We start from the raw sequence: 19,411 nt of genomic DNA on the forward strand, positions 1-19,411 counted from the left end.
CTGCCCACCGGGATCGGGCCTAAATGGGCAGTCGGACATCCCTCGAGGGGGCCCATATTGGAGAAGGGTACAGGCTGGGCTGAAGGACAACCCCCCTCCGTGCATGAATTTCGTGCACCGGGCCTCTAGTTTTAAAGTATAACTGTTAACCAGATCAAGAAATAAAGCATTGCTAGCCCTCCAGCAAGCTACCTACCTAGCTTCCCAAGCACAACACCCTCCTACTTCATAGAAGTAGCCACTAACCTGACTAGAAAGGTACTTATTTCCTTGCTGCTTATAATTTTACTACCCATCTATTTACCCCTAAAATTTCTTAGTTCCTGTTTGTTTTAGAAAGTTTTATGTAAGAACACTTATTGTATATATTCTGTTTTGTTTGCTTTGCTTCTCAACATTATGCTTGTGTGTTAACCATATTATTGTTATGGTACTTCATTTATTTTCATATTGTATTATATTCCATTTTATGACTGCACCATAATATATTTGCTACAATTTGATCAAAGTTTTCATGATATTGCCAAGGAACTTTTTATTTTCTTATCTGCATTGGATCAGTTTTCTCTCCATAAATAGGGAAGTCAAATAATAGTGAAGTCATACATTAGCTAGCAAATTTATTACATGTAAATTATTTCAAAATTTAAATGGGGACTAAAACCAGTAATCAGGTTTTCTTATTACATGTTGTGTCTCTTTCAAAAACTCCAGTCTATAGTATAGTATACTTTTCTACTAAATATTTTATATCTACTATATGCTGGCCATCAGAAAAGTTAATTAAAATATACAGCAACTATTTGAGTATTTCCTGTGTGCCAGGCACTGTCATAGGTGCTACAGGTGCAGCACTCTAGTAAAAATAGTTATATTTTATTCTTTATATATTGTTAAAATAAACAGATATGTGTATTTGTATGAAATAAAATGCTTGACTTTTTGTCCCTTTACCCAGGGTTGACTTCCTTGACTATCCTTTCTATAAAAGAAGTAATAATCTATAATAATAAAAGCGTAATATGCTAATTAGACCAGACAGTCGAACGACCTTCTAGACAAAGCCGGGGCTGCGAGGGCCGAGCCCCTTGCATGAATTTCATGCATCGGGCCTCTAGTCTTATATATTTATAGCCTTAAAAATTACACAGTGGAATCTTGTATGCCTTTTTCATTTTAACTTAGTATATTCAAGATTCTAATGAAAGTTAGCATTTTTTAAAATTCTTTATTGCTTAAAGTATTACATATAATATTACATATGTCTACTTTTTCCCCCATTGACCTCTCCCCAGCCACCATCACCCCCAGCACATGTTCTCACCTCCTTAGTGTCTGTGTCCATTGGTTATGCTTATATGCATGCATACAAGTCCTTTGGTTGATCTCTTACCCCTTCTCCCCTCCGCTGCTTCCCTCTGAGGTTTGATGGTCTGTTCGATGCTTCTATGTCTCTGGATCTGTTTTTGTTCAGCAGTTTATGATGTTCATTATATTCCACAAATGAGTGAGATCATGTAATATTTATCTTTCTCCAACTGGCTTATTTCACTTAGCATAATGCTCTCCATGTCCATCCATGCTGTTGTGAATGGGTATGAGTTCTTTTTTACAGCAGCATAATATTCCCTTGTGTAGATGTACCACAGTTTTCTAATCCACTCATATGCTGATGGGCACTTAGGCTGTTTCCAAATCTTAGCTATTGTAAATTGTGCTGCTGTGAACATAGGGGTGCATATGTCCTTTCTGATTGGTGTTTTTGATTTCTTGATATATATTCCTAGAAGTGGGATTACTGAGTCAAATGGGAGTTCCATTTTTAATTTTTTGAGGAAACTCCATACTGTTTTTCACAGTGGCTGTACCAGTCTGCATTTCCACCAGCAGTGCACAAGGGTTCCTTTTTCTCCACATCCTCGCCAGCACTTGTTGTTGGTTGATTTGTTGATGATAGCCATTCTGACAGGTGTGAGATGATATCTCATTATCGTTTTGATTTGTCTCTCTCGTGTACTTTGAGCATGTTTTCATATGTCTCTTACGAAAGTGGGCCTTCTATATGCCCACTTTCGAAAAGTGTCTATTTAAGTCCTTTGCCCATTTTTTTTATTTGATTGTTTATCTTCCTTTTGTTAAAATGTATGAATTCCCCACAAATTTTGGAGATTAGGCCCTTATTGGAAATAACATTGGCAAATATCTTCTCCCATGCAGTGGGCTTTCTTGTTGTTTTGTTGATGGTTTCTTTTGTTGTGCAGAAGCTTTTTATTTTGATGTAGTCCCATTTGTTTATTTTCTCTTTAGTTTCCATTGCCCTAGGAGCTGTATTGGTGAAGTTATTGCTTTGGCATATGTCTGAGATTTTGCTGCCTGTGGATTCCTCTAATATTTTTATGGTTGCCCATCTTACGTTTAAGTCCTTTATCCATTTTGAGTTTATTTTTTGTGAATGGTGTAAGTTGGTGGTCTAGTTTCACTTTTTTGCATGTATCTGTCCAATTTTCCCAACACCATTTATTGAAGAGACTGTCTTGGCTCCATTGTGTGCCTCCTTTGTGAAATATTAATTGAGCATAATAGCTTGGGTCAATTTCTGGGTTTTCTGTTCAATTCCATTGGTCTATATGTCTGTTCTTGTGCCAGTACCAGGCAGATTTGAGAACAGTGGCTTTGTAATACAGCTTCACATCTGGTATTCCAATTTGTTCTTTCTCAAGATTGCTGCAGTTATTCAGGGTCTTTTTTTTATTCCATATAAATTTTTTGGAGAGTTTGTTCTAGGTCTGTGAAATATGCTGTTGGTATTTTAATGGGGATTGCATTGAATCTGTAGATTGCTTGGGATAATATGGACATTTTAATGATGTTGATTCTACCAATCCATGAACACGGGATATTCTTCCATTTGTTTATGTTTTCCTTTATCTCTCTTTTCAATGTCCTATAGTTTTCCGTTTTCCGAGTACAGGTCTTTTACCTCCTTAGTTAAGTTTATTCCTAGGTATCTTAATTTTTTTTGGTGCACTGGTAAATGGGATTGATTTTTAGTTTTTCTTTCTGTGAGCACATTATCTATAATAATAAAAAGCTGGGGCTGTGAGAACTGAGCCCCTCGCACGAATTTTGTGCATCGGGCCTTTAGTTGGTGTATAAAAAAGCCATAGATTTCTGGCTGTTAATTTTGTATACTGCTACATTGCCGAATTCATTTATTAAGTCTAGTTTTTTGATGGAGTCTTTAGGGTTTTCTATGTACAATATCATGACAGTTTTACGTCGTCTTTTACAGTTTGGTTGCCTTTTATTTTTTCTTGTCTGATTGCTGTGGCTAGCACTTCCAGTAGTATGTCAAACAGGAGTGGTGAGTGTGGGCATATCTGTCTTGTTCCTGTTCTAAGGGGAAATGGTTTTAGTTTTTGCTCATTGAGTATGATGTTGGCTGTAGATTTGTCACATAAGGCTTTTATTATGTTTAGGTATGATCCCTCTATTGCCACTTTGCTGAGAGTTTTTATCAAGAAAGGGTGTTGGATTTTGTCAAATGCTTTTTCTATATTGATTGATGTGATTATATGTGATTTTTATCTCTCAATTTGCTTATGTGATGTATCATATTTATTGATTTGCAGATATTGTACCATCCTTGCATTCCTGGAATAAATCCCACTTGGTCATGGTGTATGATCTTTCTAATGTAATGCTGGATCTGGTTTTCTAGGATTTTATTGAGTATTTTAGCATCTATGTTCATCAGAGATATTGGCCTATAATTCTCTTTCTTTGTAGTGTCTTTATCTGGTTTTGGGATTAGGGTGATGCTGGCTTCATAGGAAGAGCTTGGAAGTGTGCCTTCCTCTTGAATTTTTTGGAATAGTCTGAGGAGGATAGGTTGTAGTTCTTCTTTGAATATTTGGTCAAACTCCCATGTGAAGCCTTCTGGCCCAGGGCTTTTGTTTGCTGGAAGTTTTTTGATTACTGCTTCAATTTTCCTCCATAGTTATTGGCCTATTCAGATTTTTTTTATTCTTCCTGATTGAGTTTTGGAAGGTCATATTTTTCTAGGAATATGTCCATTTCTTCTAGGTTGACAGTTTGTTGGAATAGAGTTATTCATAGTATTTTTTTTTTTTTTTACAATTCTTTCTATTTCTGTGGGATCTGTTGTTATTTCGCCTCTTTCATTTCTGATTTTGTTTATTTGGGTCCTCTCTCTTTGCTTCTTGATAAGCCTGCTAGAGGTTCATCAATCTTGTTTATCCTTTCAAAGAACCAGCTCTTGGTTTTATTGATCTTTTGTATTGTTTTGTTTTTTTGTTTTTGTTTTGGTCTCTATGTCATTTATTTCTGCTCTGATCTTTATTATTTCCTTCCTTCTGCTCACTCTGTGCTTTTCTTGTTGATCTCTGTCTAATTCTTTAAGTTGTAGAGTTAGATTAGTTATTATCAGTTTTTCTTGTTTTTTTTAGGTAGGCCTGTCATGCTGTGAACTTCCCTCTTAGGACTGCTTTCACTGGGTCCCATAGATTTTGGATTGTTGTGTTTTCATTGTCATTTGTGTCCAGGATGATTTTTATTTCTTCTTTGATTTTGTTGGTAACCCCAATCATCCTATATAATAAAAGGCTAATATGCAAATTGACCAAACAGCAGAACAACCAGTCGCTATGACGTGCACTGACCACCAGGGGGCAGACACTCAATGCAGGAGCTGCCCCATGGTGGTCAGTGTGCTCCCACAGTGGGAGCGCCGCTCAGCCAGAAGCTGGGCTCACAGCTGGTGGTGGGAGCCTCTCCCACCTCCGTGGCAGGGCTAAGGATATCCAGCCTAAGCCATCAGTTGGACATCCTCTGAGGGCTCCCGGACTGCGAGAGCGTGCAGGTGGGGCTGAGGGACAACCCCCCAAACACACACACACACAATGCAAGAATTTCATGCAATGGGCCTCTAGTTGTTTAATAACATGCTACTTAACCCTTTGCACTCGCTTGCTTTTTTCTCGATTCCTTTATTCTAATGCTAACCGTGTCGAGTCACACTCGACATCCGAGTGCAAAAGGTTAAGCCTCCAAGTGTTTGAATTTTTTTTATTGTTTTTCCTGTAGTTTATTTCTAATTATGCCATTGTGATCTGGGCAGATGCTTGATATGATTTCAGTCTTCTTGAATTTGAAGAGACTTTGCTAGTGTCCCAATATGTGATCTATCTTTGAAAATGTCCCATGTGCACTTGAGAAGAATGTATATTCTGTAACTTTGGGGTGAAATGTTCTAAAGATGTCAATTAAGTCTATCTGATTTAGTGAGTCATTTAGGATTGCTGTTTCTTTGCTGATTTTTTTGTATAGAGGATTTATCCAGTGATGTTAATGGGGTATTAAAATCCCCTACTATGATTGTGTTGCTGTCGATCTCTTGATATCTTCCAGAAGATTTTTTATGTATTTGGGTGCTCCTACATTGGGTGCATGTATATTTACCAGAGTTGTATCCTCTTATTGTATCGATTTCTTTAGTATTATGAAGTGGCCTTCTCTTGTTATGGCCTTCACTTTGAGGAAAGTTAGCATTTTTTAATTAGGAAACTGCCAGAAACTTAAATTAGTAAAACTAAAAATAGAAACGGTGTCTTCATATTCTCATTCTTATATATAGAAGATTCATGGGAAACCATAACTTTAATTTGTTATGTATTTTGTTTTTGCCATAGGCATTGCTGGAAACCTTATTTGGTGTAAAAGTGATTATAACAGGTGATGCATTTGTTCCTGGAGAAAGAAGTGTTATTATCATGAATCATCGGACAAGAATGGACTGGATGTTCCTGTGGAATTGTTTGATGAGATACAGCTACCTCAGGTTGGAGAAGGTGTGCCTCAAAGCCAGTCTCAAAAGTGTTCCTGGATTCGGTAGGTTATTCACAAATTAAGTTGTTCATTCATTTTATATGGGATGGATGTACTCACCTAAAAAAAATAAATTACTGAATAAACTCCACTGATGCATTAAAGCCATTCCCATTTTTTCTTAGTGGATCATAACAGATTATTTGAATCTCTTTTTGAAACATCTTATGTAGAAAGAGAGAATAAAATTGTTTTCAAGAAAGTAGATATGGTTCCAGAGGGACCAACAGTAACTTTTTAATTTTTTTAAAACCTCACTTGAGGACATATTTGATTTTGAGAGAGAGAGAGAGAGAGAGAGAGAGAGAGAGAGAGAGAGAGAGAGAGAGAGAGAGAAAGAGAAACATTGATTCATTGCCTCCTGTATAAGCCCTGACGAGGGATCAAATCACCAACCTTTGAGTGTCTGGAACAACAAGCTACACCAGCCAGGATGATAGTTCAGTAACTTTTTATTGCATGTCATGCTTGTGGTAATTTAAGCCAGAAATTGGCTTGTGCTGATGAGGTAAATACATACTGAATACCCATTGATTTTAAGCATTATATGAGGTACTGGTATTTTCTTTTTATATATTTATTTTTCAATTACAGTTGACATACAATATTATTAGTTTAAGGTGTACAACATAGTGATTAGACACATAATTTATGAAGTGATTGCCCTGGTAAGTTCAGTATCCACCTAACACCATACATAGTCATTACAATACTATTGACTATATTCCCTATGCTGTATGCTATAGCCCTCTGCCCGAATTTGTTTCTGTATTGTTGTTCATTTATTTTTTAGATTCCACATATAAGTGAAATCATACGGTATTTTCTTTTTCACATAGCCTCTAGGTCCATCCATTTTGTTACACATTGCATTCTTTTTTTATGATTGATTCATATTCCTATATATATGTACCACTTATTCTTTATCCTTTCATCTATAGATAGACACTTAGGTTGTGTTCATATTTTGACTATTGTAAATAATGCTGCATATATCTTTTCAATTAGTGTTTTAAATTTCTTTGGATAAATACATAGCCGTGGAATTGCTAGGTCATATGGTGGTCTCTTTCTAACTTTTACAGTAGACAAAACATATAAACAACCTAATTGTGAATTGATAGATGAATTGATAAGTAAAAGTGGTATATACACTCACAATAAGGAATATTATTTAGCCATAAAAATAATTAAATCCTGCCATTTGTGACAACATGGATAGACATTGAGGGTGTTAGGTGGAGTCAGACAGAGAGAAACAAATACATATGATCTTACTTACATTTGGAGTTGAACAAAAAAACACTAAACTCATAGATACAGAGAACACATTGGTGGTTGCCAGAGGCTGGGGGTTAAAGGGCAGGCAAATGGGTGAAAGTGGTAAAAAAGCACAAACTTCTAGTCATAATAAAGGACTGGGAATAATGTACAGCATGGTGACTATAGTTGATAATGCCATACTGTATACTTGAAAATTACTGAGCTAGTGGATCTTACACATTTTCATCATAAGAAAAGAAAAAAAAATTGTAACTGTGTGGTGTCATGATATATGTTAACTAGACATATTGTGGTGATAATTTCATTATACACCAGTGATTTTCAGCCGGTGTGCTGCAAGAATGTTTAAAACATGCAATACCTGACTATTTAGTCAGGGACATTGACCTCTTTTCCCTTAGATTGTCAAATTAAAAAATGACAACACAATAGCTATCTGGTGTGAATGAATCAAAATTATGCCTATTTTTTGTTATATCGGCAAAAAATATATTTTTTGGTGTGCTGCAGGATTTTAGTAATTAGTTTATGTGTGCCATGAGATGAAAAACTTGAAAATCACTACTATATACACATACGGGGTGGGCAAAAGTAGGTTTATAATATGAGTACATGAAACAGAATTTTTTCTTATATTATTTTCCATACAACCAACTATAAACCTACTTTTGCCCACCTGTATATGAAATTGTTTTGTCATATACCTGAAACTAATGCCACATCAAATTACATCTCAATTTTTAACAACTTGTATTGTTTTATTGGATAATTGTGAGGATTAAATTAAACGCCAGTAGAGTATTATTTGCTGCTGCCTTTTATTTCTATAGTTCCATCTGGAACATTCACTTCTTGTCTTACAGAGATTCATATTAGATCTCTGATTTTTCCAGTGCCTCACAGACCTATATTCTCTTTCCCTGATCACTTCATCTTTATTTCCACCTACTCTGCACCGCTATAGCCATTTTTATCATTGCAAACCTGTCTCTCCTCTTGCTTGTGTTCCTATGTAAGTCTGTCATTCTTAGCTTGTCCATTTCCCTATTTTCTTTTCTCACATGAGTTATAAGCTTCTCACATATTGTATCTTACATATTGTAGGCTCTTAAATATTTGCAGACTTAACAGGATTTCATGAAAATGCAAACCATTAATGAGAACAGATTTTGGATTGGAGAAAAACAAGATTTTAGTATTTCTATAGTGACTAGAGCAAAGTAAATTAAGCAGGGCAAAAGTGTAGGCAGCAAACAACAAAATCAAAACAGAACTCGTGCCCTAACCGGTTTGGCTCAGTGGATAGAGCGTCGGCCTGTGGACTAAAGGGTCCTAGGTTCGATTCTGGTCAAGAGCATGTACCTTGGTTGCAGGCATATAACCAGTAGGGGAGTGTGCAGGAGGCAGCTGATCGATGTTTCTCTCTATCCCTCTCCCTTCCTCTCTGTAAAAAAATCAATAAAATATATTTTTAAAAAAACAGCAGAACTCGTTTGCAAATGAGAGTATTACAGTTGGAATTTGCAGGAGGAAATGAAAGAAAGGGAAAAGCATGAATGCATCTTAGTGGTCACAGCTATATCTGGCTTCAGACTATGCTAGACTTAGCTTGTTGACAATTTGGCATGACTTTAGGGAATATTTAATATTGCTATTTATAATTATTTTTAAACAAATGTTTGCTTACCAGATGTTTGGAATATAATGACTAAAGGAAAATAATATTTTGTATCTATAGTGCCAGGTTGGAGAATGTGTGAGTTTGGAATTTGTAAGTTCTTTTCTTAAAGTATAAAAGTAACAGACTTATGCAGCAAGCCAGGAAAGAAATCATTAAGAGTGTTTAGGTTCTAGATCAAGTTACAAAGAGTTTGTGTAAGTTAACTAAACTGTTTAGAGTTTGCTAAGATATATGCAATTAGATTTTAAGAAAAAATGTCCTATGGTTAGATGTCTGCTGTTTCTAATGATGATGCACACATAGATTCTAATGTTTAACCAACTTTGAAAACACTTAGCAAAATCTAATGAAATGAAAAATTAAACCCAAAGGTGGCATAAAAAGTCCATTTGCTTGGCGAGTTTGTACCAGGAAATGCATGTGCCATTTGTGCCCACCCAGCTCATGCTTCTTGGTTTTTCTGGGTCATTAATTAATCACACTAGAGTAGCAGAAGAGTTTGAGGCTTTTAGAAAGCATAAAGTGGTAAAGAGATTGTGATTTAAAAAGTGACCAAATCATGTATTAAACTAAAAATCTCCCCAACAAAGTAAATTGTTGTATAACTCAATTCTAAAACTGCAACATAATGTAATGGTGAAAGCTAGGAAAGTCATCAACTCTGAAATATATCTAGGGTGTTTGGAATGAGACCAGGGAGAAGTCAGAAGTGACAGGTTGGCCTCTGTGAATCTCATTTTGCTAAAGCCATCCAGAGCCTGAGTGTGTGTGCATGTTTAGAAGGTCCTGTTGTGTTTGCTTTAACAGGATATTTTAAACTGGGTAGGAGGCTATTCATAAGTTCAGTCTACCAAAATACTAAAAAATTTCTTGGTCAGATTTGATTTACAGAAGTAACTGGAAATTTATTTTAAATGCCTTTGGTGTTTTATAAGCATTTCTCTTTTTAAACATCATGAGTAATAAACCGGTTGGTTCAGATCTGTTGTATACTTTGCCAGGGCACTGGAGAAATGATGATAGCTCCTCTTGCTATTAAACATGAAAATGCTGCAACACAGGGACCATATGCTTACTGGAAAGATAATCCATTTTGTGTGGTCAAATTTGCAGTTTTAACTGTATTTCATAAGTATATTTATAAGTGTTAGTAAGGTATAAATTTAAAGATGTCATTGCTCATTTAAGAAGTACTAAATTTATTGAAACACCTTAAATTTATTATTTATCATGTATCAAGTACAAAGAATGAATGTTTCTCTATTTGATATATTTACAGTTCTTAATACCAGACTTTATTTCCCGTGAGAAAGAAAACTCTCCCTCTTCTATCCAGCTTCCTCCTGCTTGAAGTGGATATTAGTTAAAACTAGAACTATCTTTAAGCCATGAAGGTCTTTGACTTCATCCAATTTGGACCCTTTTTTTATTTAACAAAATTTTATGTTGCTGTCCTGCTTTATAACTCAGAAAAATAAGACCAATACATTTCTAATTTGGAGAAAACTCTCCGCAAGACTCTGTATCAGTAACACTTCATCCTGTCAGTTTCTTTCGTGCAACCAACGTATCAGTTTTGTCACTTACATTAGGTTAATGATCCTCATCACCACTGACAACTGCTTGGGCCTTTCTGGAAGGACTCTCTACAGCAAGCATATTTGAATGCTTAACAATGAATCTCTGATACACACATCCCAAACTGAGGATGAAAACACCCGATACTGCCTTTTCAGCCTCCTGTTGGCCAATCTCACCAGAGGGACTTAATGTAGAGAGTCTGGCAGGAGGTTCTAGGGAAGATTTTCCTCCTTAGTAAGAGGAAAAGGTTGATTGAAGGGCCAATGTGCTCCTTTTCTGCTTTGGGACGTTATTGTGAGAGCACATCATACTTGGAGCTGCTGCAGCCGTCTTGAGTTCAAGAGGATGGCAGAGTAGAAAGGGAGAGCCTGGTGTCTGAACCAGCCTTGGGGCCAGACTTCATTTTATGTGAGAAACATAAGCCCAGATTGTTTGTATGACTTTCATATGGTATTCTGTTATTTATAGCCAAAAGCATCCTGTTATAACTTGCTTTCCCCATTTCACCAATCTATAAAGAAAAGTATCTAATGATTGATTTACTCATTCAGTAAATTTTATTAAATGCTTATGAGTCAAGATTTTAATGAAAACTGTCAAATGAAATATAGTAGACAGTATATATAAACATGTTTTAGTTCAGTGGCTGAATATCCCATACACATCTCTGTAACACATCTCAGATATGTAACACAGATCAGTTTCATCTTAGCAAGTCTACTGCTAGGTGAAAAATAAGTTCTTATAATTATTGGTTTTGCAGTTTCAGTTGCCAGAGTTGTTTGGCTGAGATGAGTTTGATGATGTTTTTCCCCAGGGAAGGAAACACATTGGGAACGAAGGTTCAGTTCAGCTAAATCATGTGCCAGGCAGTATACCAGGATTATACTTCTTTCTAGGATTACATTGAGATCTAAGTAATTTAAATGAAGCTTCTGTAAATTAAGGAATCCTTTGCCTAAATTAATTTTTAGATCCTAAAAATTATCTAAAAGGAATCCTAAAATTCAGGGTGATTTTAGGAGAAAGCATTAAAATAATTTGGAGGGAGTTTTAGGGTTTTGCTTGTGCTTTGCATTTAGTGGAGAAGCACAAATCAAATAAATCTTACAATGATCAGTTTGAGCCAACTTAGAAAAGGGCACTTTACAATAATAGTAAAAAGATAGGAGAGATGGACCCAATGTACGTCATAGTTTGTTTTTTCATCTTAATTTCAACTGATAATTTGACCGCAGTGCCTTCAGTTGTCCTTTCACTTGTGGCCAAATAAGGTACCTCTAAATAGTAATGGCATTTTAAAAGAAAAAGCAACATTGCAATACTAGGGGAATTAGCTGTTGTATTTATTATATACGTCATTTTCTCTTGGTACAAGAATCTTGTATTTTCCCTGCCCCAGTCCTAGGCTCAGGATTTCTCTAAGGAAGCCTAGTTCCTTTTATTAAAAACTAGAGGCCCGGTGCACGAATTCATGCACTGGGGGGTGGGGGTGTCCCTCAGCTCAGCCTGCACCCTCTCTAATCTGGGATCCCTCTCACAAACTGGGACTGCTGGCTCCCAACTGCTCACCTGCCTGCCTGCCTGCCTGATTGCCCCCAACTGCCCTCCCCTGCCGGCCATCTTGTGACCACATGGGGGCGGCCATCTTGTGTGAGGGCATGACAGCAATTTGCTTATTACCTTTTTATTATATAGGATGGTTTTAGGGGGACTTCCAGTCAAGATGGTGAAGTGGGTAAACACTGTGCTCGCCTCCTCCTATATCAAAATTGCAACTAAATTATAAACATCCACCATGAAGACTAGCTGAACAAAAGTCTTATAACTAAGATGTAAAGAAAAATTCACATTGAGAAGGGTAGGAGAGAGGCGGAGAAGTGGACCATCAGGTCCCACACCCATGGTGTGGCTATTGAGAGTCAGGAGGGACATCTTGGCTGCAGAAATGTCACCAGTGAATGAGGGATCCTAGCCCCACATGAGGTTCCCCAGCCCAGGGTTCCAGTGTCAGGAAGAGGAATCCTTATAACACCTGCCTATGAAAAACAGCAGGGATTATATCCCAGAGAGATGGAGGGCTTTTAATGACCTAGACACTCCTCTTGGGCCGCACATGGACTCACCTGCTCTAACCCCCAGTATAGGGGCAGCAACTCACAAAGCACCAGGGACATAGAGGGAGGAATTTAATAGACTAGTTTCAGGGTGAGGGCTGCAGGGGCAGCTTTCTCCCAGAAAGAAGTACTGGCAGAAGCCACTGTTGAACTCTCTACCCACCCAACCTACCAGTAACAGGTGGGTGCTAAATCTGAACTCTCCAATAATGAGCTATCAGAGAGAGAGAAATTAAGAAAATAATTCCATTTACAATTGCATCAAAAAGAATAAAATATCTAGGAATAAATTTAACCAAACAGGTAAAAACTGCAGTTTACCTGCAGTTGGAAAACTATAAGATTGAAGAAGGTACAAATAAATGGAAGGATATACTATGCTCATGGAAAGAAAGAATTAATATTGTTAAAATGTCCATACTCCCTAAAGCAAGCTATAGATAGATTCAATGGCTTTTTTTCACAGAAATAGAACAAATAATCCTCAAATTTAAAACCATAAAATACCCTGAATAGCCAAAGCAATCCTGAGAAAGAATAACAAAGTTGGAAGTATAATGCTACCCAATTTCAAACTATACTACAAGGCTATAGTACTGAAAACAACATGGTACTAGCATAAAAATAGATCAGTGGAACAGAATAGAGAACCCAGAAATAAACCCATGCCTATGTGATGTTGAGAAAACCAGATATATACATGCAAAAAAAAAAAAAAAAAAGAAAAAGAAAAAAGAAACTGATCACTTTTTTATACCATATACAAGAATAAACTCAAAATGGATTAAAGACTTAAATTAAGTCCTGAAACCATAAAACTCCAGAAGAAAATAGGCAGTAAATTCTTTGACATCCGTCTTAAATTTTTTTTTTTGGAGGAGGTATGTTTTCTCAGGCAGTGGGGGGTGGAGGGGCGGGAATAAATGGGAATATATCAAACTAAAAGTTTTTGCACAGCAGAGGGAACCATCAACAAAATGAAAAGATAATCCACTGAATGGAAGGAAGAAGATATTTGCCAGTGGTACATCCTATAAAGCGTTAATATAAAAAAAAATGTAAGGATATTACAACTTAATACCAAAAAAACCTCCAAACAATCTGATTTTTAAAATGGGCAGAGGACCTGAACAGACATTTCTCCCAAGGAGACATACAGATGACCAATAGACATATGAAAAGATGCTCATCAGGAAAATGCAAATTAAAACCACAATGAGATATCATCACAAGCTTGTCAGAATGCTATCATCTGTAAATCAACAAGTGTTAGAAAAGATGTAGAGAAAATGGAATCCTCATGCACTGTTGATAGGAATGCAGATTGGTGTAGCCACTGTGGAATAGAGTATGGAAGTTCCTCAAAAAATTAGAAATAGACTACCATGTGACCCAGCATTCCCACCACTAGTATTATCCAAAGAAATCTAAAACACTAATCAAAAAGATATATGCACATCGATATTCATTGCAGCATTATTTACAACTAGGAGCCAGAATCACGTGGCACCGCCCACCCTTAAGTCACCGGTCCGGCCCTGCCTCGCTCCCCGGGCTCCACAGCAGCCACTGCTGGTCTGGCCCTGCCTCCCTCTCCAGCCCTTGAAGCAACCGGGGCCGCTGTTGATCAGGCCCTCCCCCAGTGCAGGCGTGTAGAGGCCCCTGCCGCCCACTGCGTGCGCAACCTCCTGTCTGGTCGACCCGTTTCAGTGTCCGGTTAATTAGCATATTTCCCTATTATATATATATATATATAGATAGATAGCCACGATATGGAAGCAGTCTAAGTGTCCATCTGTAGATGAATGGATAAAGAAGAGGTGGTACATATATATAATGGAATACTAGCCATAAAAAATAATGTAATTTTGCCATTTTGACAACATGGATGGACCTAGAGGCTATTATGCTATGTGAAATAAGTCAAAGAAAGACAAATACCATATGATTTCACTTATATGTAGAATCTAAAAAATAAACTTAATTGATGGTAACCAGATGGGAGAGGGTCCAAGGATGGGTGTAAAAGGTGAAAGGATTAAGAAGTACACATTGACAGTTATAAAAACAGTCACAGGGAGGTAAAACACAGTATAGGGAATATAGTCAATAATATTTAATAACTGTATGGTGCTATTGAGGTGATTACTTTGTAAGTTATATACAAGTCTAATCACTGTTTTATACCTGAAACTAAAAACATTGTATGTCAAGTGAAAATTACAATAAATTGAATAAAAATAAAAAATTACTATGTTAATTAGTATAATGCAAATTAAAGTTTTGGACTATTGAAACAAAAATAATAAAAGCAATGAAAGTGACACCATCAATTGCTAGCAAAAATTAAAAAAAGAATAGTACTAGAAACTAAGACCTGGGCTCTGCTTATGCTCTGTATTACTTTCCCATTACTGCTTGTAATGGAGTGCCTTCAACAGTTCATCTTTACTGTCTCTCAGTGCTGGAGGTCAGAATTCTGTCTGCTTGAGAAGGCAATGCTGATAACGTAAATGGGTTTTAGAAAGAAGATAGTAATAGCAATACCACGCCAGCATGCACAGAATCTGTCTTTATCAACTTGCCAGGCTCCTAGCCCTTGTCTGAGAAATTGAGGTGATAGAGGGAATGTCCTTCAATGGAAACATATGGAAAAGTCGAGTTACTAGTATATAGCTTAATTTCAAATGACATGATCAGTTGCACTGTCATTTATCAGCTCACAGACTTATGAAATAAATATCATAAAAATGTACATTTGAAGATTTTAAATGTTAAGAGATATCTGGATATTGCTTTAAACTTGAATAAAATATGCCTTGATGGCAATGAAATGGGGGAGAGGGGGACTTCATAAGGTGTTCCTGTGATTTTTATGAAAGGGAGAAAAATGTTTAAGCTAAAAGCAGTAAAAATTCAAAAGCATTAGTGATGTATAAATGGAACATGACAAGGCAAAGGCACAAAGGGGAAGAATCATATCTTCAAAGGAGAGTCCAAGAGGCTGACTGATTCAGCCATTTGTCTTCCCTTTGAGATTCCTGAAACATACAGAGCATTAGAAGAGTTTTATGGCACAGCTCCACAGATCTTGCTACTACTCCCTCCCCCCAAGGGAGCAACAGATACCCTCACTTGGATGGAGAAATACATTCTACCTGCCAGTATTGTTCAATGGTAGAACATCCTTTACAAAGACAAAGACAATTCAGAACTGACATTTGAGGGAAATGCACAGCTTTGAAGATAGTCTAGTACTAAAAAAATGCTAAGTTTAGCCTCTAAGGAGTAGTTAATTCTCTGAGTAAATGATGTCACTATGTTTAATAAGTACCCTTAGAGAGATTCAAGTATATATTGCTGTTTAGTGCACTGGTTAAAAACATCAGCTTTGGAGTCAGGCTGCCTACGTTTGAAACCTGGTTTTACCACTTGGTTAGTTCTTTTGAATCTCAATGTGCCTCAGTTTCCTTATCCATAAAATAGGGATGATGATTTTACCTAATTCATAAAGCTGTCTTAAGAACTAATTGAATTAAAGAAAAATGCTTCGAATAGTACTAAGCACATAGTAATCATTCAATAAATATTTTTATTAAAATTGTTACTGTTGTATTTGTCATAACATTTTTTTGCTATTTGTCCATATATTTTGGCTACTCTGAAGAAGAACCAAGTGTAAATCTTGAAAATTAAAGAGATGATTGCTGCAATAAGCTCAATTAGTAGGTCATCACAACTAAGATCAAATTAGTGAGTTGGATGATCAAGCCAAGGGATTTTTCTTGAACACAATGCAAAATGAAAGGAGATGAAAAGTATGAGAGGACAGATCCAGATGTTTTAACATCTAACAGAAGCTCCAGATAGCAAGGTTGAGAGAATGAAGAGGAAAAAAATATATTTAAAAATTAATCATTAAAGCTTCCAGAGGAAAGGAATTGGGTTATCTACACCAATCAGGATGATGTCAGACTTTTTGTGAGCCTTATTAGATGATAGAAAACAGTGGGAAGTAGCTTTGAAATTCTGAGGGGGAAATGATTTGGAATTTTTAATTTTGTTTTCAGCTTTAGTAGCCTCCAAAACTGAGAACAAATACATTCCAGGCATGCTAAGACTCAAACATTTCTTGAAAGAAATTCCTTCAGGAGGACTAATAGAAGGAATCCTATATAATAAAAGGCTAATATGCAAATTGTCCCCTTGGGAGTTCGACCAACCGGGAGTTCTACTGCTCGCTATGACATGTGCTGACCACGAGGGGGCAGCTCAGAAGGAAGGAAGGCCCCAGCCGGCAGCTGGCAGCCAGCAGCCCGGGGAAGCAAGGCCCCGATTGACCCTGATCACCAGCCACACCTAGGGACCTTACCTGTGCACAAATTTCTTGCACCAGGACTCTAGTAGGATATAAGAAACACTGATAAGCAAAGAAGCCAACAAACTTTAGGCACCTCAGCTGCAAGATTTTTTTAGATATTTACTACAGTATACTATCTTTATTTTGCCCTAGCTGCTATTGTCTCTGTTATCTGCTTTTTTGTCCATCCATTTGCATTTATATATACTAAGAGCCCAGTGCCTGATGCCGCCCACCCTCGAGTTGCCTAGGGATATTTTCCCATTGATTTTTAGAGAGCATGGAAGAGATAGGGAAAGACAAACAGAAATATCAATGTGAGAGGGACACATGGATTGGTTGCCTCCTGCATGAGCACTGACCTGGGCCCACAGCGCAGCAGCCCTGCGGCCGCTGCCGGTCCAGCCATGCCTTGCTCCTCGGCCCCGCAGCCTGCTGGTCCAGCCCTGCCTCGCTCCCCAGGTCCTGCAGCCTGCTGGCTCGGCCCTGCCGCGCTCCCTGGACCCCGCAGCCTGCTGGTCTGGCCCTGCCTCGCTCCCCAGACCCTACAGCCTGCTGGTACTGCCCTGCCTCACTCCCCAGGCCCCGCAGCCTGCTGGTCCCACCCTGCCTCGCTCCCCAGGCCCCACAGCCTGCTGGTCTGGCCCTGCCTCACTCTCCGACCCTGCAGCCTGCTGGTCTGGCCCTGCCTTGCTCCCCGGGCCCCACAGCAGCCACGGCTGCTGCTGGTCTGGTCCTGCCTCCCTCTCCCACCCTTGAAGCAGCCGCGACCACTGCTGATCAGGCCCTCCCCCAGCGCAGGCACTGGGAGGCCCCTGCAGTCCCCAACCCTGATGCTGCACGCACAACCTCCTCCTGTCCAGTCGACCCGTTATGGCATCCTGGCCTAATTTGCATATTACCTTTATATATCTATATCTATAGATATATAACTGTATGTATATCTATATCTATAGATATATAACTATATATCTACATATCTATATAGATATATAGATATCTATATATAGATATATAGATATATAGATAGATATTACTGGCTTGTTTCATCCATGATCCTAGGCAAAATTTCTGAGAACATCCTATTAGCTAAGATAGTTCATGTGCTTGGGCCAAGCATTTCATGTTCCATAGACTATTGAATAGACTTTAGATTGGCTGACTTAAGTTAGGTATTTACCACAGTATTTCTAGTAATTTCTGGCCAGGGAGGGATGGCTGGTGGATAAAACACAACTCTTTTAGGGCTGCCTCTTTGGTGACAAGGTTGATTTGCCTAGAGAAAGGGAATGTGATCACAGTGTACATATGTTTGATGAATATGTTTATAGCCACTGCACATTTTCTCTTTTAAATAAAATCTAAAGAAGTGGCTAGCATTGAAAATAGCTGTTGAATTTAGAGATTGAGTAGTACAGAAGTGGAATATTAAAGTGTGCTCGTATACATGATTTGAGAACAATCCGATAGTCTAATATCTCTTGTAGGTAGCTTGGTTAAAATATCTAATTATGATTGTTAAAACTTTGGTTGAGTTACTGATAAATATTAGGGAAGGTTTTTTTTTTTCTTTGATATTTTAATAGCTAGGTTGGGCTTGAAAAGAGGTTTTTGAGAATTTAGTAAACCCCAGAATTTAACAAATTCCTTTAAGAATATTTTCTGGTATGTGTGTTAATTTAACTCAAGATTTGTGCCGAGTTTAAAGTATGATATTCTTATTATTGTAGTAAATCATAATAAAACAAAAACTGAAATATTATATTCAATAATATGGATGTTGGCAACAAAATTGTATGTAAATGCTTGTTAAATTGATCCTAGGTTGGGCCATGCAAGCTGCTGCCTATATCTTCATTCATAGGAAATGGAAGGATGACAAGAGCCATTTTGAAGACATGCTTGATTATTTTTGTGATATCCGTGAACCACTTCAACTCCTCATATTCCCAGAAGGGACTGATCTCACAGGTAAGGTAGCCTGGGTTTGGATTACAGAATTTTAAAAACTGAAGGAACTTAGGAATCATCTAGTCCCATGGTCGGCAAACTGTGGCTCGCGGGCCACATGTGGCTCTTTGGCCCCTTGAATGTGGCTCTTCCACAAAATACCACGGCCTGGGCAAGTCTATTTTGAAGAAGTGGCGTTAGAAGAAGTTTAAGTTTAAAAAATTTGGCTCTCAAAAGAAATTTCAATCGTTGTACTGTTGATATTTGGCTCTGTTGACTAATGAGTTTGCCGACCACTGATCTAGTCAAAACCAGCGGTTGCCAACCAGTGGTCCGTGGGCCACTGATGGTCCGTGAGGCCTGAAAAGTTGGTGACCACTGTTCTAAACTGCTTCTTTCTTAGATGGAGTAACTGTACACCAACAAGATTAGTGTCCCACCTGTAAGGTCACTCAGTTCATTGGTAGCACGTTAGAACCCAGCACTCCTGTTCTCCAGCCCCCAGAATATATGATGGACAACCCAAGAGAT

The 19,411-nt window shown here is 37.7% G+C and overlaps 1 protein-coding gene across 2 annotated transcripts in view; it reads left to right on the forward strand.

Annotated features, from left to right (window-relative positions):
* Window positions 1-19,411, forward strand: part of LCLAT1 (lysocardiolipin acyltransferase 1) — a 130,145-nt gene that overhangs the window by 58,796 nt on the left and 51,938 nt on the right. For both annotated transcript variants that reach the window (XM_028140167.2, XM_028140168.2), the window contains exons 3-4: window positions 5,712-5,910; window positions 18,755-18,901. In XM_028140167.2, coding sequence (XP_027995968.2) covers window positions 5,712-5,910; window positions 18,755-18,901 — 346 coding nt within the window. The remainder of the gene's footprint in view (window positions 1-5,711; window positions 5,911-18,754; window positions 18,902-19,411) is intronic.

Source organism: Eptesicus fuscus, chromosome 16, assembly GCF_027574615.1.
Source record: "Eptesicus fuscus isolate TK198812 chromosome 16, DD_ASM_mEF_20220401, whole genome shotgun sequence".
Taxonomy (NCBI): Eukaryota; Metazoa; Chordata; class Mammalia; order Chiroptera; family Vespertilionidae; genus Eptesicus; species Eptesicus fuscus.